Below are 20,852 nucleotides of genomic sequence, written 5' to 3'. Positions count from 1 at the left end.
TTTATAGGCATAGAAAATAGCTAGTGTACACAGTGTTAATATAATTTTTTCTTAACTTTGGATTTAGTATCTTAGTAAAATTATATATATTGTAGCTGGTAGCTGTGTGTATGTTGCTATTCTTTTCCTTATGGTTATCTTTGAATGGTGATGGAGGTTTGCTTTCTTTCTAGTGGGATTATAATACCTTTCTTCTACTCACTTTTGTTCTCTGATCAGCTCTGGCTTGGTGGGATTATTAGGTAATACATTACCGCTTGATTATGATGTTCAAAGTATTCACTTTGGAAATGTACACAGTGTTTATTATTAGTTTGTTGGCTTTTGAATGAAACCATTCACATAAGAGTCACTGGAAAGCTTGTTAGAAATTAATTCAGACATTATGGGAAACTGAATATTTTAACATATAAAACGTACAGGCTTGAAAACAAAGCCTTTACACATCTCATGTTGTTTATATTATTTAATAGGTGAACATTATACCAGTCATAGCCAAAGCAGACACCATTTCTAAAACTGAACTACAGAAGTTTAAAATCAAACTCATGAGTGAATTGGTTAGCAATGGAGTCCAGATATACCAATTTCCAACAGATGATGAAACCATTTCTAAAATTAATGCCACTATGAATGTAAGTATGTTGCATACATTTGAAAGAATGTTTGATATTCTGGTATTAAAGTATCCTCTTTACCACTTTTCATGCTTTTTCTTGCATGTACTTCTTGAGGCAATAGGGTTTTGTATTTGTAGCATTTGGATATTTACATTTGTCTTTTTATGAGCTACTTAAGGAAAAATTTAGAAACACTCATCTAGTCTGGGTCCCCTCCCCCCCAAAATGTGTTAATCTAATAACTTTCTTCCCAGTTAGCAGTACTTCAGGTTTGGTTGTGGAGCAGTCATTCAGTGTTGAGGCAACATTTCCTGCCTCATGGCTGTCTGAGCTTGTGGCATGAGCAAGATCTCAGGCCTCAAGCCCTGCACTTCCTGTAATGGCCTCATGTTTGTCACTGGTGGATGCTGAAGATGCCTGTTCTGCTTTGAGGAAGACTGTATCCCAAATAGCGCAACTGTCCGCTGGCCTTTTCCAATAGAAATTGATGCATGAGGGACAACTACCTCAAACTCCATTTATTGTAGCAATCTATGAAGACTGTATTGGATTTGAGAACCAGGAGTCCTTGTGACATGTGCAGCCCTCCGCTGAAGCTCCAAAGTCCTTTAGTGCACTAGCAGGCCAGGATTTGACTAGCTATTGCTCTTTTTAAATGGATTCGCTATGTGAAACTGACTGGTAGTTATAATATGTTTATTTGTCTCCAAATGCTTGTTGTTTCTCTGATTTAATTTTCAATGTTGTTTTCCAGTTCGTATGTAAGGATACTGGGAAATAAGACTGAATTGTTCTGATTATTTTACAGGGACATTTACCATTTGCTGTAGTGGGGAGTATGGAGGAAATGAAGATTGGAAACAAAATGGTGAAAGCTCGACAGTACCCTTGGGGCATTGTACAAGGTAAAATCTGAATTTTGAATAGTATTTTTCACAAGTATGTGAATGTTGTTTTCATTTTAAAACCCACTCAAGATGCAGAAATGTTTATGTTTTGATATTAAGTGGGCTGATGCTGGCTTCTTATGCCAGATCGATAGGCTAACTGATCCAAAACATTCATGGCTTGATCTTCCAGGTCCGATCAACACAAATGAGATTTATGAGTGCTGACCAACTCTGAAAATCAGGCCATCAAATCCTGGATGTGGTGATTAGTTATGTTATTGCATTGTAAAGGTGTAGCTGACATTACCAAATGTTACAAGGCTATTATATCAGAACAGAGGAGAAAGAAAGTAATTTCTTTTGTAGATTCAAATAGGGAGTCATGAAAAGAAAAATAATGGAGCCTGATAAACAATGTTTATAGTTAATGCTTGAATTATGTATCACAAATCATGAGGCAGCAACTGGGTAAAAGAAACTAGGGACATTTTACCCCCAAAAAACTTAATCAACCAATTGAATAGAAAATACCAAGGTTATTCAAAATACTGTTCTACGGTATAGTCATTTGTATATCATGGATCAATATTACTATTATTATTTACTTGAATAGTGGAAAATGAGAACCACTGTGACTTTGTAAAGCTTCGTGAGATGCTTATTTGCACAAATATGGAAGACCTGAGAGAACAGACTCATGCACGGCATTATGAGCTGTATAGACGCTGCAAACTGGAAGAGATGGGCTTCAGAGACACAGGCCCTGAAAACAAACCAGTCAGGTAAGGGGGTGAATCCTTTAGCTTGAATGTTGAGTTCATTCATCCCTGCATTATGATCCCTAATCCTTTATAGTCTGAGGGAAAGGATGAAAAATTATATTCTTTAACCCACCACTAGAAACAAATAGTGCTGTCTGAAGGAAATATCAGTAATACATGGAAATTGTAATATTTTTATCTAGTCATCATCACCGTATACTATATGTGTGATGTGACTATTTTAGAGGAGTACAGACTATTTCTGTATTTCTCATAGATCACTGATGCTTTGTTCCAAAACTGAGGATTTTGATTTATTTCTTGCAAAAACACATTTGGCAGCCCATGTTCTTCTACATATATGTACACTATTCTCTATTCTTTTTTCTTGCCGTTGAAACCAATTCCAGCATAACCTGGCTTTTTCTTATACTTCCAACTTTGCTGTTTTGTCTCATCTGTTATTGATATCTGATGTAGAAGTGGTAGTGTGGTTGGACTCCATGGTCAGAAATAATTGAATAAATAACTTCTATCCTATAAAATCACTGGTACTACTTTTAACTTTTTACATTTCTTTACCCATAAAGATTAGAAATTTGTTCATGCCACAGAAAATCTCCAAATAGCCTGCCATAGAATTAAGGGTGGATTCCAAAAGTTCTCATGAAAAGCAAAAAGAAAGCGCTTACTTGTAAACAGGCTTTTTTTGTATAATCGCACTTTGCACAGCAAATCCTCATAATTCCTATTTCCCAATTTTTCTATCTTTTCTAACTTTCTGATCTTTTTTTATTTATGTAGCCTCTTCTTTCTACATGTATGACTGCTTCATTTGTACGTGCACATTGCGTGTTAGAATTCTTCCAGAAATAGACTTCTGAACTGCCAATTTTTCTCTCCTCCAAGTCTATAATTAGTAGTCGAATTCTATTGAGAATGGAAATCTGTGAAGTGCCAATTTACTGCTGTGCAGTAGTGGTGGCCAACTCTTGGATGGAATATACATTAAAAAACAGCAAAATATCCTGGAACTTAAAAATGTTTTTTAATGCTCTGACTCATTATTTGATATTATTATATCTGCCCATCTTTACCCAGTTATTACTAATACTAAAAAGTAACGCATTTTCCAACTAGTTTTAGAATAGTTTTTCTAGTTGCGTAAATTCTCAGTTTTCATCTTTATCTCCAAGAAGAAGCTACAAAGCTTCTTAGGTACAGTAAAAGAATTTAAAGAGAGGAATTAACTAACTGATTTATTGTGACAAAAATAGGCAAGCGGGATCTGCATGCAATTCTCCCTGTGCTCTGTATCACAGTGAGAATTACATTGATGCCTAAAAGAGAAGGCACTTGGTTTGTCTGAAGGAAAATTTACACAACATTATAATGAGAAGAGAGAATTCAGAGGATTCATTTGATGTACAGCCTGCCCAATAATGTAACATTATCCATAAAGTATTTGATGGAACTACTACACAAATCATAAAATAAACTACAGAAAGTCTACTAATTGGAATTAAATCCATCAGCAATATGGGGAAAAGGATGGCTCTGCCCCACAGAGACAGTACAGTAGAACCTCAATAATTCCCACTTTACTGAACTGCAAATCCAGTCATTTCTCAGAAAAATGACCATCTTGGCCACTTCTCAGCAAAAATGTGTTCACAAAGTGAGTTGCAAAATTATTAAAACGCCAACACTTTTACAAAATATACTATAGTACATTTACTACTATTTAGCAGTGTAAGGTATTACTACAAATAATTAAAATTAAATTGTACTCAATAAATGAACAAAGTACATCTAGTGAAGTCAGTTTCCCTGACTTTTTATAATTGTTTGTTCACTTGCAAAATTTGATAATCTGCAACTGGTTTCTCAGTCAGTGTAAAATATCAGAATTTTGCTATATTTGAATGATATGCTGGCTTTGCTCCATCAAGAGCTTTGTGGTATTGCACGTATGTCATTTTGATGATTTAATAAATACATACCCTCATATAGTTGCCACTAATTAATGATTGATAATTCATTTTGAATTTAATGTTAGTCCAAAACTGTTCCTTTTGCAGGGCAACAGCAATAGGTCTTGTATTGTCAGGACTGCTGATGAGGTCATAGGCAGAGAAAACCATAATTGGTTTTCATAAATTGTCTAGTATGAAAAACTATGTTGATAAGTGTCCATTGCATGTAAGGCAGTGGAATTATTATTGTGCCCCAAAGCATGCTAGGTCCTCTCAGAAAACCTGGAAAGAAATGGTCCCAATTCCAAATTGAAAAGTTAGAAACATACTTAAGGTACAAGTGGGTGTAACAGGATTAGGGTTGGGAAAGCAAAGATAACAATGTTTCATGGTTAAATAGGCCAATAAATATAGTAGTCCTCCTAATCTAATGTCCTCTGTGAGTTTGCTTAGTAATAAGAACAGTTAACTGTTATTTATTTGTAGCTGCATTCCAGACTTTTTTTGTTTATAATGGAGTTCTAACAAACCACTATATCCTAATCCCCACGGGATTTAAATGGAGCTAGTTGTAATTTAGATTGTATTAATCTGAATTAAGGATGGCTACCCAACAAATCTTATACATGTGCCTTGTAAAAGAATACTTGTATGAAAAGAGGGATCAGATGAATCACATAGGTTCATGATGAGATAAGCTTCACATGTGAGGCCCTATCGCAAAAGGGTATTACTAAGTGTAGTGATGTATACTAAACAAACATTAATCTAAACAGAGATGTGTGGTATACAGTTTTAGAAACTAGAATTTATCATCTAACACTTTGCAGGGTGTTTGGTTCATCACTTGAAGTCAAACGTAACTGGTTTGGTCATGTGGTTAGAACACTTGTTTACTAGCCCTGAAAATAGCCAACCTGTTACCAGTCTGGAAATCAAGTTGTTGAAGGATTTAGAATTTAAAAGTAGAGTGGAGGAGAGGAGAGGTTGAGAGAGAGATAATTGTATGGTAGCTGTTTGAAGATTGAGTAGATCTGCAAGCTGCAATTTAAAAGTCCAGAAATCTACCAGGATACTACTTGTATCATGTAACTTAAATTACGTAGGCTTTTCTTAAAGGTGAGTGTCTTTCTGTTTGCTTCCAATCATAATCAGTCAGAGCCTGATTCTGACAGGTGTAGAACACCTGCAATTTCCTTGGAGTAAAAGTTGTGATAGTCAGCCCCCCATTTATATATGGCCATTAATGCAGAAAGTATACTGACCAGAGCTATTGGAACCTTTAATGTTAAATTACTGTCCTAAAGCCCATTTACCACTTAGGCCTGGTCTACAGTATGGGGGGAGGATAGGGGGGATCGACCTAAGATATGCAACTTCAGCTACGAGAATAGCGTAGCTGAAGTCGACGTATCTTAGGTCGACTTACCTCGCGTCCTCACGGCGAGGGGTCGACTGCAGCTGCTCCCCCGTCGACTCTGCTTCCGCCTCTTGCCACAGTGGAGTACAGGAGTCGACGGCAGAGTGATTGTGGATCGATTTATCGCGTCTACACTAGACACGATAAATCGATCCCCGATAGATCAATCACTACCCGCTGACATACCCTTTAACAAATGATCATTACCTGTACTTCATCAATTTGTAGGAAATCTATGAGTGGAATTTTATTATACTCTATCCTGATCTAGCAGAAGTGTTTGTTCCTCTCTTCTCTCCTCTGCTGTAGATAGAAGTGTGTGCAGGCAGAGTCCAGAGTGAAGTGACTCCAGGCTGGTACCTCCCTGAGTCTTTCCTTTAGTTCCTATGTTGGCAGGTGGTAGGAGGCTAGCTGATAGCTAATAAGCATCCCTCCTGCAGTCCACTGCTCGCTGACCCAATGCTGTGTTAGGGCCTACTCCAGGATATTTCCTAAATTCTTTCCTTAGGAGATGTTTATCCTCTGGTGGAAGAAAACTGACTGTCACAGGAGCATTGAAAATATACGCTACTAGTTTGCATAGGTGGGGAAAGATACATACAGCTTGTAAAATGGATGTTTGTTTACTTTCTTGGATTGAAGTTAATCTTTTTTTATTCTTTATTTTTCTACATTCACAACATGTGGGTTTTACAAGCTTCCCAGCCAATTTTCTTTTAAAGGGAACAGAATGCCCAAAATTGGAGCAACCAGTTATTCCTTGGATTAATCATCCTTTTTTAAGCCATGGTGTCGGATTACATTTTAAATTCTTCAGAGCAGGCACTTGTCCTTGTTCTGAGGGGTTTTCAGAGAAGGGCAACAGAGTGATTAGGAGCATGAAAAAGTTCTTCGTGTGAAGAAAGATTGGGATTGTTTACCATAAAAAGAAGATGAATAAAAAGGGATATTCTAAAAGTATAGAGAAGATTGACTGGTAGATTCTGTTGTCCCAGGCCATAACATAAGAACAGGGGGAAATAAAGTGACATTAAGAGCCGACAAAATCAAAACTGATAAAATGACGTATTTTTTCCCTGCAATGCTTAGATGGTGTAACTCATTAAAACAGGATGTCTTTGAAGTCAGAAATTAGTGAGGTTCAAAGAGTGTTTGGATGTTCTTGCTAACCGTATAGATCAGTGGTTTTCAACCTGTGATCTGCAGACCCCTGGATGTCTGCAAACTGTTTTAAGATTTCCAAAGATGTCTGCACCTCCGTTTGAAATTTTTTAGGGTCCACAAATGAAAAAAGTTTGAAAACCACTGATACGGTGTTTACAGTTAGTGTTTAAAAAAGGAAGTGTTGGAAGGGATATAAAACCTCTTGTGTCAGGGTTTAAACCAATCTCTAACTACTAGGGATTAGGATTAGACTGTCATAGGGGCCAGACTCTCTCTCAGCTGCCTACTGTGGGGTTTCTTGCACCTTCTCCTGAAGTATCTGGTGCTGGTTACTCTTATAGATGAGATACTGGACTGGATGGATCATAGGTCTGATCCACTATGGGAATTCCTATATCTCGTCTTTTAAAATGCTTAAAATGCTATGCTGCTTGTATATATAAAGAATAAAAACAATAAAATCATGACAGCCATTATCGCTAAAAGGATCTTAAACCCCATCCTTAAACCAGTCATTTAGATACAGGTTGCCTCTTGTTCAAACCTTTATTCGGGTAAACGCCTAGGTACGTTCTGAAAGTCCGTTATTGTCAGCTTTAGGAAACCTCTGAGATAGTGAGTCTCAGTCAAAGAACTCCCTGAAAACACCTTGCCATCATCTTCAGAATTTAAATCTTGAGACTGTTAACTGTAGTGCCTTAACTCCTGTTGGGTTTTGATACTGAAGAGTTCTAAAGCTTTTCTGTCAAATGGAGGGTTTTATTAATAGAATGTATCTGAGGAGTAAGTTACCTGAATCACTCTTAAGGTAGGTTATTTGGATCACTCTCTTTATATTTCTATCAACTTGTACATTTGATCTTTGTGAGAAGAAATATTAAGTGTCCTACTAAGCCTGCTTAAATTAAGCTCATTGAACATGAGCAAAACTTGATTGATTTGCACCTTTGTTTTTAGGGTCCCCCTACTAAAGGGTTACACAGATAGCAAAAAGTCTATATCTCACAGCCACGCTTCTGTAGAAAGGTAGGTAGTAGTGCTATAGTGAAGTATGTGAAGTGTATTAGTAAAATATTAAAAATTATTTACCTTATTTGTACATAAATGCCTTTGTCACAAACTCCCTTCCCCCAACAACCCCGCTTACAGAAAGGGTGATACTATCCATGTATTAGATTTTCATTTTAAAGCTGGAGTGCATTATACGAAGCACGTCAGAGCCAGTGTTGTGTACATTTTGGAAAGCATTTAACTGACCACAGTATACACAATTAATTAGATACGTATAGTGCCAACTTAAACTCTGATGAAATATAAACCACTCTTAAAATAAAGCACATTTTAGGTCATTGTTCTGCTGACATTAAACATTGTGGGGAGGGTTTAAGTTATTACATGCTCTGTTTTTGTCATTGTGATTTTCAAAAGAATACTATATTTTAGAAACAAACTGAAAAAAGAACAAAAAACTGCTTTTATAAGTGATTATTTGGTAAATCTGGTATCTTCAAGGCAGACTTCTTTGTGTGAATTAATGGATGCGTACCATTTTAGCCAGTATGTTTCTCTGCGGAACTATTCCTATAAATATAATTTTCAACATATATCTAAGTGAATGACTTTCTAGGAACGGTGCCTTAATTTCTCTATTTCTTTTAATTTGAAAGAAGATAGCGACAACTTGCTCATTAAGGTATTGTGGTGATTTTTATTTTTAAAGAAGTGACCTGGTCTCGTCTCATAAAATTATTGATGCGGTGACCTTTCACCATTCCAGCACTAAATCTGAGCTTTTCAAGTGATGACTTATATTTGAAACTTTTAATGTGCTCAAAAAAATACCCCAGCTGCAGGTCAACAACAATCATCTGTCTAGGAACTGAAATTATAGCATAGTATCAAAACATCTGACAAATATAAATTCATTAATCTTCCCAACAGCCTTTTCTTTTATTAAACTGGTTTATACTTAGAGACTTGAAATGGTTGCTACCATGACCTTTTTTTTAAAAAATGGACTATTCATTTGGTTGAAAAAACACACAGTACCTAGGGCAGATCTGCACTACAGCGGGGATGGACGCTCTGAGGTCGATCCACCGGCAGTCGATTTAGCGAGTCTAGTAAAGACCTGCCAAATCAGCTGCAGATCGCTCTCCAGTCAACCCCTGTACTCTACTCCCCACAAGAAGAGTAAGGTAAGTGTAAACCCTGCGGTAACTTGACCTAAGGTACGTCGACTCCAGCTACGTTATTCACGTAGCTGGGGTTGCGTAGCGTAGGTCGACTTACCGCATAGTGTAGACATATCCTGAGATACAGTAACTTACTTTTGTTACAATCCTTGTATTCCACATTGGGAGAGGAGAAGAGGAAGGAAAGTAGTGTTGTCACAATGATTAACTTACCAATGGTGTCAAACACTTACCTGTGAATTGGGGAGAGCTTTAGAGTAAGAAGAGGTGAATCAACCCCCTCTGCCATTACCCTACTGAAAGGATGTTGCAGTCCCACCACCCAACAGTCTGTGAGGCAGTAAGCAACAAAGTGCTGAATGTGTGGAGGAAAAAAAGTAGTGAAGGAACTATATCTGATTTAATAATTGAAACATTCAGCAACACAACTTTCATAGAAGGATGAAAGAAAGAAATGGAGTGAATAGACTGTCAGCACCGGTGATGTCATACTTCCTGTTATGTTGACTCAAAATGGATTGATATTTAGGATTGGGGAGCTTTCCTGCCACTGTCATAGAATTAAGTACAAATAACAAGAGGTGAAACTATTTCAGTTTATTGTGACATCTACATCAGCAAGTTCTTAGTTTTCCTGATTCAGACCTTTTTACACTGAAAATTACTTTGAGTGGTAACAGCTGAACAGGATTTAAATCTGTTAATGTGCCAAAAAGGAAGAACATAAGTTAATGAATAAAAAGATGTTGATTCAGTGTTTCAGCAGCCTGGAAGGAAGCCATGAACCTTGCTCTTGATAGCTGAGGAAAGATGCCAGATGCAGCTAGAAAAGAGAACAATAATATTAAAGAAGGCAAACAGGGCACATGTAACACCAGAACAGAGAGGGACATCATTGCCAACATTACGACTTTGTCATGGTTATTTTTAGTAAAAGACACTGACAGGTTGTGGACAATAAACAAAAATTCACGCAGGCCCGCAACCTGTCTGTGATTTTACTAAAAATAATGGGGGGGTCTGGCATAGAGAGTGACTGAAGCCCAAGCCCCAGGGAGGGGATTGAGAGTCTAAGTCCCACTGTGGAAGAGGGGAATTCCAGGATCCACTGCCATGGTGGCTGACTGCTCCAGGGCCCCAGCTGCCACCCTGGCGGCTCAGAGATCCGGGGCCCCTGCTGCCTGCAGTGGCTCAGAGTTGCGGGGCCCCCCAGCAGCTGACAGCTCCAGCCCCGCTGCCCCAGGGCACACAGCTGAAGAGGAAAATGTCACTGAGGTCTCTGAAAGTCATGGAATCCGTGACCTTCATGACACAATCTTATCCTTAATCATTTCTAATACTTTAAAGATCCTTTTATTAAACTACTCATCAGCATTATTTCCTGTAAGAGACAGGCCCAGGTTCTCAGCTGGTGTAAAATAAATGGACTTATCTATACCAGCTGAGGATCTGGCCCACAAACTCAATTATCGTAGACTTTGCTGTCTTACAAAACTTTTATTCAGATACTTTTTGGAAAGAGCATTTTTCATTCAAGCATGACAAAACATTTCTCAAAGATAGGTAGGTTATCCTTTTTTTAAGATGGGAACTGAGGTGTGGGTACAGGAATAAAACATGATCTGATTAACAGTTTTGTTGTTGATATCCTGCTTCTGTGTTTTGTGTCCAGGTGTTTGCTTGATAGCAACTATTTTTTTGTTGTTACCCTCTTACTAATTTCAAAGACCAGTATGGTAAGCTTCAAATGTGTTATCTTGTGTGAAGAAACTAATTTTTTTAAAACCATACTAACAAAAATGTTTTTGTTAAGGAAATTCAGACTTTTCAAGAAATAAGCCTATATTGTGGATATCAAAGTACTTGTAAAATCAGATATCACCTTTAGCCACATGACGATCCCGGATATTCAATTTTGAAATCACATAAAGAATCCTATATATTTTGTTTGAGGGTCACATTATTTCCCTTCATTCAGGTTGAGCCTTCTTACTTCACTTATTTCCCCAAGGTTAGCTTTTTTTATAGGGGCATAATCAATCTAACAGCTGTTATGTGCAAAGTAGCATCTCGGATGAAACATTTCAGAGACGCTAAGTTTTCATTGATTACAATCAGTCTGTCCAAGTATGAGAGAACTCCTATCCTTTTCCAACATCTTGGGTGTCCTGCCACCTCCTTTTCTTGTAAACTCTACATTTTGCAAATTGGAGATTGAGTGTGTTCCTACTCCATGTTTCAATAATTGTAATAGTCCTAAACTGCTGTAATTTGAAGTGATTCAAATCAGATCAGTAAAGGGCTTCTTGTCAGTTTTTTTAATCTACCCAGGCATGTTTACTACAAAGGTATAGGGAGTAGTTGCTTCTATTTAAGGTTGTTTATTACTTGCATATGAGAAATTCGAGAGATTTGTACATGAGCTGAACAACTTGTTGAAGTAATGTGCCAAACTGTATTTACATGCTTCCTTTATGTTTCCTTATCTTACAAACAATATGATAGAGACTAAATTCTCTGGACTTCAGTCTACAGGAGACCTATGAAGCTAAGCGGCATGAGTTCTTTGGCGAATTGCAGCGGAAGGAGGAGGAGATGAGACAGATGTTTGTGCAGAGAGTCAAGGAGAAAGAAGCAATATTGAAAGAAGCTGAGCGAGAGGCAAGTATGCCTCTCTTTTCTTTTTAATTTACAGGTGTTTGGAATATTTTAGAAAAATCACTACTACTATCATACCTATTCATTATTAACTTTTGTATAGCACTAGAGCTAAAAAAGACACAACTAGGTTGAGTTCCATTGTGCCCAGACACTGTACAGAAATATAATAAATGACAATATCATTCCTCAAAGAGCTTACAGTTAAAGGACTGGACAGATGGAGAAGAGAAACACAAGTGGGCTTGAACAGAGTGATGGAGACAGGGTAACATAACAGTCTGCACATTCTTAGCCATTCTGTAGCAATGATCACAGCTCACCATGGCGTAGCCATGATCAGATTGCAATTTTCTGTATGCATTATGGCGGAAGTGAGTTTTGAGGCGGGAGCTGAAAGAAGATAAGGTGGTGACTACAGATTTTGATTGGGAGCATTTTCCATACATCATGGTTAGCATGGGAAGAAGCACAGGAGTGCTTGTTGAAGACGTGGATGATTGAGACCTTATTCGTGGAATTAAAGTGGGAGTCAATGTTGCAGTAAAATGAGTTAGAAGGGATGGAGCTAAATTGTGGAGTGCTTTTAAAAAAAGGACATAATTTGTTTGATGCATTGGGGGTGCGGGAGGGAGTGGTGGATGAAGCCTAAACTAGTAAATATCCTGTTTATATTATTTATAAGTCCACCATTGCAGTAGTATCTTGGCATATCTTTTAAATTAATCAAAAGAAATTGCAAGTTTTCTATAGAAATCCTGCAGGTTTTCAATATTCTTCAGCCCAAACAGCTGAATGTGTGGTTATCCCCATAAATAAGGGTATTCTGGAGCTGTGTAGGGACTTTGAGTTAACCCAAGCTTCAATTCCTACCTACTTTAAAGCAGGCATACACTATGTATCAAATTCCTGAGAAGGATTTTGAATATCTTTTTACTTTCACCCACTACCAGGCTCTCTCTGGTAGTTGTAGTAGCTAATGAGAAATCTATACTGGAGCTTCTAGATCCTTACTTAATAAAGATATGAAGTAGATGGATCTCTTGAGAGCTGAGGCATTTGTCAGTGCAAGAAATTCCTCAGAGGATTGTCTTCCATCAAGCCGTGCTAGCAAAATGATTTTCTTACCCCTCTCCCCAGCCTCCTTATTTAACATTCCATATGATGGGCCTACATGTTTACCTCAAATCCTGTCTTAAAGTGGTTTCTGATTTCCATCGCAGGTCCATTAACCTTGCATTTTTCCTTGCGATGCTGGTGCATTTGAAAGGAATTCAGCTACACACTTTGAATGTCAAGAGGGTCTTAATTTTATTTTTTAAATAGGATCAAACTAATTCACAAGTTGCCCTACTTTACTTGTGATGTGTTGGATAAGATTAGGATCATAAACTCCTTCCCAGCATAGGACTGCCCAAGCAGATCAGGATATGAATGATATATTGTGTTCAGCAACCAATGGGTTTCAGGGCACATTCAGGTAGGTCTAAGGCAGCCTCTACAACATACCTTTGCAGTTTGCTTCTCTGATATACGCAAGATAGTTTGCAGTGTTGCAGGTGTGTTGGTATCAGGATATGAGAGAGAGAGTGTAGATGAGATAATCTTTTATTGAACCAACTTCTTTTGATGAAAAGTACAAGTTTTCAAGCTCAGGGCTGGATTAACTTTTTGCGGACCTGGCGCCAAACATATTTGTGGGCTCCCATGGGAGCAGTGGGGCATGGCGCAGGGGGGCAGAAGGGTCGGTCCACAGAGGGAGGGGCCAGTTGGGGGCAATGAGACAGAGCATGGCATGGTGGGATCTGCCCCGCTGCACACTGCCCAGCACAAGGGCTCTGTTTACAAACCTGCAGGCACCAGATGCGCACTGATCTGCCCAGCCCTGCGTTGCCAGCATGCCCCTTCCCCCAGGGGTGGGCCCGTGCCATACCACCCCCCTGCCCAGTGCCCCGCTTTTATGCCCAGCACCCGCTCGCCCAGAGACCTCCACCACAGATCCCTATGCCCACCGCCCTCTCGCTGAGATCTCCCACTGGTCCCTATGCCCAGCAACCCCCCAGACCACCCCACTTCCCAGCACCCCCCTCACAGTCCCACCATCACAGCTGTACAGCACCCCATGAAGGAATTCTGCATCAAAAAATAAAAAAATTCTGTGCACAATATTTTAAAATTCTGCAAATTTTCTTTGTCAATAAATAAATGTGGAAGTTCCAGCATGGCAGTGGGGAGCACAGGCCACTGGTTGCATGGAGGTGGGAGATCACCCTGCAGCCTCCCCCCATCCCGGGACAGGGACTCAGCAGTGAGGCTGCACCTGACTCTGACACAACGCAAGGGCCAGGCCTGCCCCAGAAACACTCTGGGGCCCTGCTCCTCTGCGCAAGACACACCAGGTGTGGACAGGCAGGCTCAGCCTGGCAGCAGGATCCAAGTGCAGAGGGACTTAGTGTGGAGAGATCCAGGTGGGGGTAAGGGGGTTCTGCAGAGCCGTTGCTTGGGGTGGGGGCAGTGTGCGGAGCTCCCTGGCTGTCCCTACACCTAGAAGCCGGAGGGCGGACATGCCGCTGCTTCCGGGAGCCATGCAGAGCCATGGCAGGCAGGGAGCTTGCCTTAGCCCCGCTACGCTGACAGGACTTTTAACAGCCCAGTCAGCAGTGCTGACCTGAGCCACTGGGGTCCCTTTTCGACCAGGTGTTCCAGTTGAAAATCTGATACCTGGCAACCCTACCCAAACTAAGCCCATGGGCATTCCCAGCTGCCCCGCCTCCCACTCCCCCCGCTTCCCTTTGCTTCTTCGTCATTTTCTAAAGGGAAGCAAAGAAATCTGCAGGGGGACCGGTTTTCATTCCCCCAGGAGTATCCCACACAGACCCCCCTCCACTGCCAGTGGTCCCCCAGAGACCCCCTCCCTGACACCCTGCCTGCCTTCCGGCCTCAGCCGCTGGGAAGTGACCGTCTGTGCATAGCTGAGCCTGCAGCACAGCTGGGGCCAGTCAGGGATCACTCCGGCTCCTTGGGAATGGCACAATCAGCCAGGCCAGAGCCTCCCTGGGCTGGGCTCCATCAGGACCCACTTGCCTGGAGCCGCCCAGCCCAGCCCACTGCGCTGCCCCCCACCCACTGGCTGAGACCGGCCTGGTCCCTGCACCAGTCCTGGGCAGTTCGGTCTGGGGAGGTGGGCAGGGCCCCACAGGTGGCGGGCAACAGAGACTGCCTGAGCCAGAGCTGCACCTGCAAGTGGAGCAGACCCCTGGGACATGACCCCTGAGAGCCCACCCAGCCCAGCTGTGCCACTGGCCCCACACCCACGGGTCAGGCAAGAGGGAGGGAGGTGAAGAGGAGAGAGCGGTGGGTGGGACCTTGAGTCAGAGCACAGACAGAGTGGGGAGGGGAGGTGGGGTCATGGTCCAGACACCAGGGCCCCTTCTTAGTGTGGGCCCGGCGCCATGGTCAACCCGGTACTGCTCAAGCTACACAGAGCTCTTCTTCAGGTCTGGGGAAGGAAGCAGAGTGTCTGAGCTAAATACAAGTTGGGACAGATATTGTTAAGCAGAAGGGGTAACCCATGTTTGAAGTGGTCACTTGAAATAAAGTGGGTAATTGGGGGTTAGATTGTTATGCATAAAGGGTTTGAAGTGGGCAATTAAGGGTGGGTAGCAGGCAATGTGGTGTGTTACAAATTGTTGTAATAAGCCATAAAAGCAGAGTCCCTGTGAAGTCAATGGTTTTTGGTGTGTAACAGAGTATGAATTTAAGTTCCCATGTTCTCTCATTTTTAAGATGTTATGCAGGTTAGCTTTGAGGACAAGTATTAAAAGATAAGATATGAACTGATTGCTTTGTGAAAAGTGTTCACCCACAGTGATATGGTGTTTGTTTTTTGTTTTTCTGTGTGAACTCTTTTGAAAGCATAGTGATTCTTGGGGCATTTGATGCACTGGGTGATGTACACTACATGTAATAAGCATGTGTAGAACCCATGGATCTTGAAAGGTGTTTTATGGGAGGTATTGATCTTTGTAGCTGTGAAAAGATATGTCTTCAGGTTTTGCGTTTGTTGTTCTGGTAGGGTCTGGTGCTGCTTTGAGTTTACATTTAACAACAAACACTTTGCCCAAACTATGGGAATGGCCATTGGTACTGGGCTGGCTCCCCAATATGCCAGCCTCATCATGGGTCACTTCAAGGAAGAATTTCTGGAAAAATGCACCATGAAACTAGTGATATATCTGAGATACATTGATAATAGTTTCATCCTCTGGACAGAAGACCTAAACTTCCTCATAGATTTTCATCACAACTTTAACAACCACCACCTATCCATCAGACTCTCCGTAGAATACTCCCACACCAGCCTCAACTCCCTGGACACCATGATTAGCTTAAACAATGGAACCCTACAAACTTCTATGTACAAGAAACCCACGGATCACCATACTTATCTCCATAGATCCAGCAACCACCCCAGACGCACCAAAAAATGTATTGTCTATAGCCAGCCACTCAAATACCACAGTATTTGCTCCAAAGAGAAAGTCCAGGTTGCACATCTAAACACACTTAAAACCACCTTCCCTAAACAAGGACATTCCACCAGAGAAGTAGATTGCATTCTGGAAAGGGCCACCAAAATATTCTAGGAGAACATTCTTCAATACAGGGGAAAAAACCTGAAACCATTGACTGCACATCCCTAGCGACACAGTTATACCAACCTACCTCCTGGTGTATCTCCACCTCCACTTCTCGGGGAGGTGGAGTACCTACATGATGGGAAAAGCTATCCTGTTGGTGTAGGTAGGGTCTTCACTAAGTGCCACAGCAGCACAGTTGCAGTTTTGTAAGTGCAAACAAACTCTCAGACACTGCTTCCTTCCCCAAACCTGAAGGAGAACTCTGTGTAGCTCTGAGGACTTGTACCTTCCACTGACAGAAGTTGGTCCAGTCAAAGATATTACCTCACCTACCTTATCTCTCTTATATGCAAGGTTGGTGTTTGGAGCTCTTTATGCAGAATTACTCTCTGTACCTGAATTCTGCCCAATTTAGGACAGTAGTCTTGCAGTTACTTCTAAATACTCCTCAGACTGACCGACCTACAGGATCACTACTTGCTTGTTAATCTCCCAAGTGCTGCAGTCCATATGGACAGCTTCAACAGAGATTTTGAGCATGCAGTGGTTCACTTGGATCTGTAACTGCACAGATCCAAAGAGAAACTAACTAAGGCTACACTCTGGACCTTATAGTGGCACAGTTGCGCCACTGTAAGGTCTCCTGTGTAGCCATTTTATGCCAGTGGGAGAGCTCTCTCCCGCCAACATAATTAAACCATCCCCAATGAGCAGCGGTAGATATGTTGGTGGGAGACACTCTGCTGCTGACATAGCACTGTCCACACCAGCACTTTTGTCGGTGAAACTTATGTTGGTGAGGGGTGTGGTTTTTTTCACACCCCTCCCAACAAAAGTTTTGCTGACAAAAGTGCTAGTGTAGACAAGCCTAAAATGTGTTTCTTCAGAGAACAATTCTTGCAGATAAATAATTAACTCTTGTAATACAACAAATAGTTTTTCTCCAACTACTCAAATTGTAGTCATGGACACTGGGCTACATACATATACAGCCATCTGATGGCTTTCTGATCATCTAGTTTTAGGGATATTCTGCCCAACAATTCCTAATTTTTGAATGCTCTACTAATCTTTTCCTCTTCTCAGAGGTTCCAATATCAAAGAGCTTCACAACTCCAGTTTATATCAAGCTGTTGTTTTTCTTTACTCAGCTCAGTGATGATTGGATACTCCTCTGTTGAACCATAAAGGTGCCCTCTCTTCAGTTTTGGAAATGTTACCTGTGGATGCCTCAATTTTTGATCCACAGAAAATATTTCCTGATTCAAATCTAGTGCCCTATTTAGTTCTTGCAATTTATAGGCTCCAGCATTATGTTAAGTGCAGTAATCGATCATCCAGAATAAGAAGGTTTGGTGCTTATTTACTCCCTGTTAGTGGTGGAAAAGAATTGCTGAACCATGTGTCTCCCTGTTAATTTTTAATACGAATTAAAATCTGTATACATGTCATCCTAAATGCCTTTTTTTAAAAAGTTGTTTGGGGAAAAAATGGTTGTTTAAGCATTTTTTGTAAATGCAAATGCATATAAATATGTGATTGTACTCTGAAAGTTTCTTTAAGTTTTTTTTTTAACAGGATTATGGTGCCCCTATGTTTGATTTATGAATCAGTGTTTTAAGAGCTCAATATATGTAAGAAATCTGCAATGATAACAAAATGCAAGTTATCTATGTAGCTTACAAAGTTTGCTTTGAGTATTAGTGAGTGTTTTCCTATGGCAAGGCTACCACCGTGTGTCACTAGTTGGAAATACAATTTTTGTGCTTTGGTTAACAGCTGCAGGCTAAATTTGAACATCTTAAGCGACTTCACCAAGAAGAGAGGATGAAGCTGGAGGAAAAAAGAAAACTCCTGGAAGATGATATGATTGCATTCAATAAGAGGAAAGCTGCTACTGAGTTACTTCAAGCACAGGCATTTGCATCTACACCTAGCGTTAGTTTGAAAAAAGACAAGGACCGTAAAAAGTAAGTGCTCATACTAGCAGTCTGTCTAGGATATCAATAGAGAAAAAAGTCTTCACATTTCAGAGTTATTTATTCATAACCAAACTTCAGTCATTTTAGTAAACAGTGTAAATATGTTATTTTTTATATGATGAGAATTAAAGTATGAATAATGCTTGAGTCATTGTCTCAAATAACTTAGCTATGTTGACTGATTTGAGGAGCTGCTGTATATTCTATAAGAGTTCTTTTTTTCAATAAGGGATCCAGGTTTTCGGCTTGAACTCCTGTGCTTTGATGTCAGAGATCATGAAATTGTGAACGTGCAGGAACAGAGTGAGAGGGAGAAGTTAGAAAGGGACAGAATCTCACACAGGGAATTCCAGAAATAGCAATTGGATGCAATTGTCGAGTTTTATGGGTTTAGGGTATGTGTTAGTTTCAAAAGTTGTAGAATTGATCTTTATGATTACTACTTTTTTTTCTTGCATTTCTTCTTTTCTTCTTTGTATTATCAGATGCTATGCTATTTTCTAGTAAAGAGTGAAGCCAGTGTGGATCTTTGCCAGTGCTAACCAGTAATCTTTGCTGGGTCAATGGCACTCATTGGCTTGCAATCCTCCAATACCTCCACTCCACTGAGGAACCAGTTGCTCTGCCATAGTTGTGATTGTATCATCACATACATTACAAACAAGTATTTTCAGGATTTTGTAACATGGTCATACAATTGTGCTGTATCCTGAATATGGCCCACATTTTTTCACTTTTGGAGCCAGTTGACTTTTGTCTTGTGAAAACTTGAAAAAATTGTGGAGTTACAGGAATCCTTTAAAAAGCAGAACTCCCAAATAACTCATCAAAACAAATGTGTTTTCACAAAGAAAATTGATGCACACAAAATATGTTTTAACTTTGAGTGTGACAAAAACATCATAAAATTAATCATTTTTTTCCTTGATGGTGGATTACAATTTAACTGTAAATAACTGTTTGCTTTGTTGTTTGTGTCAGTCTTATTGAAACTGAAAATTCAATTTTGACCTGATACGCAGCTGCATGTCACTGGCCAACTGCTAAGCGTAATTTTAGAAGTTATATGGGCACACACATTTCCATGAATGCGGGACCGAGACCAGGCTTGACCTTTTCTGTGTATACATCAGTTTTCTATTTCTACTTCACCCTCTCAAAATTGCATCTTATAAACAATGTAGCTACTTTCTTTTCCCTTCATGTCTTCTTCTGTAAGAATTGTACATGAAAATGGATTTATTAACTGTACCATTATGAATAATTCTTGAGTATAAAGTTTTTCATTTTCTCTGTATTTACTAATGTATTTTTCTGTTTCATTTCCAGCTTTATGTAATACAGAGGATTATGGCAAGCAAATGTTAAAAATTATACAAGTCAGCTATGGTTTCCTATACTTTTTCTTTTTCTTCTGTATTTCTTACCAAACAAGAATTTGGAAAATGGCCATTACTACTGCAAGTTAAAGAAGAAAAGTATGTGGTCAATATGCATACAGTATTGTAAGTTACTGTTACATTAATATAATTTAATGAACATTTCCATTAAGCAGCTACGTTGATATGCCCTTATACTTTAGGAGCATATGGCCAAGTCACTTAAGTGCATTGTACCAAAGAAAATATCTCTATCGTAGACAGTTTTCATTCATAATATGAATACTGTAGTACAGAAGTATTCAGTGAATATATATATATATATTATAGCCTTTTGAAAGTAATTTTGATACGTTATGTTTCCTTACTAAACAGCATTTAATGTAACTTCTGAAGTGTTTTGAAATGTATTAAATATTTAAATCTGCTCAAATAACCACTTATTAATTTTGCTGACAATGGTTTGTTTTTTATAGAAACACTGTCCTGATTTTGTGATCTAAGCTTTCTAATGAACAGGAATCATGGTCTTCAGTGCTGCATGCTAATATATTTGTAGTTGACATTACTAATTGAAGACCAAGTCATTAAAAATAATCTAATCCACTTTCATCTGCTTTTCAGTCTTTGGCCTCTTTACATGTATTCACTGGTTCAGAAGCTGGGCATTTTTGAAATAAACTGGGCTATTAAAGACACACATAAATAACTTTACAAACATGGCTAGTCCCATTTATTTCAATGAGACTTCTTGCGTGCGTAAGTTAAACATGTGTATAAGTGTTTCCAGAATTGGAGCCTTACTTTATTTGTATCTCTTTACTACATAAAGACAAACTGTTTAGTGGCTTACAGAATAGGTTGAAGAATCGTTTTTTAAAAACAAACGTTGGAAAGTAACCATAGCTTTGTAGTGTTAAAATTGTCATACAACTAGAACAGATGGCTAAACTTCCCTTTTGTTAACTTCAGCATCTTTAGGTTAAAGCACGTTTAAAACAATTCTTATATTTTAAAAGTCCCCAATAACTATTTATCTGCAATAATCTATAGACAATGTAATTCTCTAAAGATGACTTGTACATTACTATTTTTTAAATAAAATATTAATACATAACTTCACTGAAATAAAATGTACTTGCTGAAATGTGTCTAAATTGCTTTAAA

General features: G+C 39.5%; 1 protein-coding gene across 2 annotated transcripts in view; it reads left to right on the top strand.

The window, feature by feature from the left end:
- Positions 1–20,399, top strand: part of SEPTIN10 (septin 10) — a 47,202-nt gene extending 26,803 nt beyond the window's left edge. The window contains exons 5-11 of one of the 2 annotated variants that reach the window (XM_034758091.1): positions 474–635; positions 1,429–1,525; positions 2,124–2,292; positions 7,789–7,857; positions 11,555–11,687; positions 18,104–18,294; positions 19,636–20,399. In XM_034758091.1, the coding sequence (XP_034613982.1) occupies positions 474–635; positions 1,429–1,525; positions 2,124–2,292; positions 7,789–7,857; positions 11,555–11,687; positions 18,104–18,294; positions 19,636–19,645 (831 nt within the window). In that variant the 3' untranslated portion in view covers positions 19,646–20,399. The remainder of the gene's footprint in view (positions 1–473; positions 636–1,428; positions 1,526–2,123; positions 2,293–7,788; positions 7,858–11,554; positions 11,688–18,103; positions 18,295–19,635) is intronic. The other variant, XM_034758092.1, reaches the window with a different exon arrangement.
- The last annotated feature ends 453 nt before the right edge of the window (positions 20,400–20,852 follow it).

Source organism: Trachemys scripta, chromosome 1, assembly GCF_013100865.1.
Source record: "Trachemys scripta elegans isolate TJP31775 chromosome 1, CAS_Tse_1.0, whole genome shotgun sequence".
NCBI lineage: Eukaryota > Metazoa > Chordata > Testudines > Emydidae > Trachemys > Trachemys scripta.
Note: the sequence above shows the minus strand (reverse complement) of the source record. Positions and strands in the feature narration are given on the sequence as shown.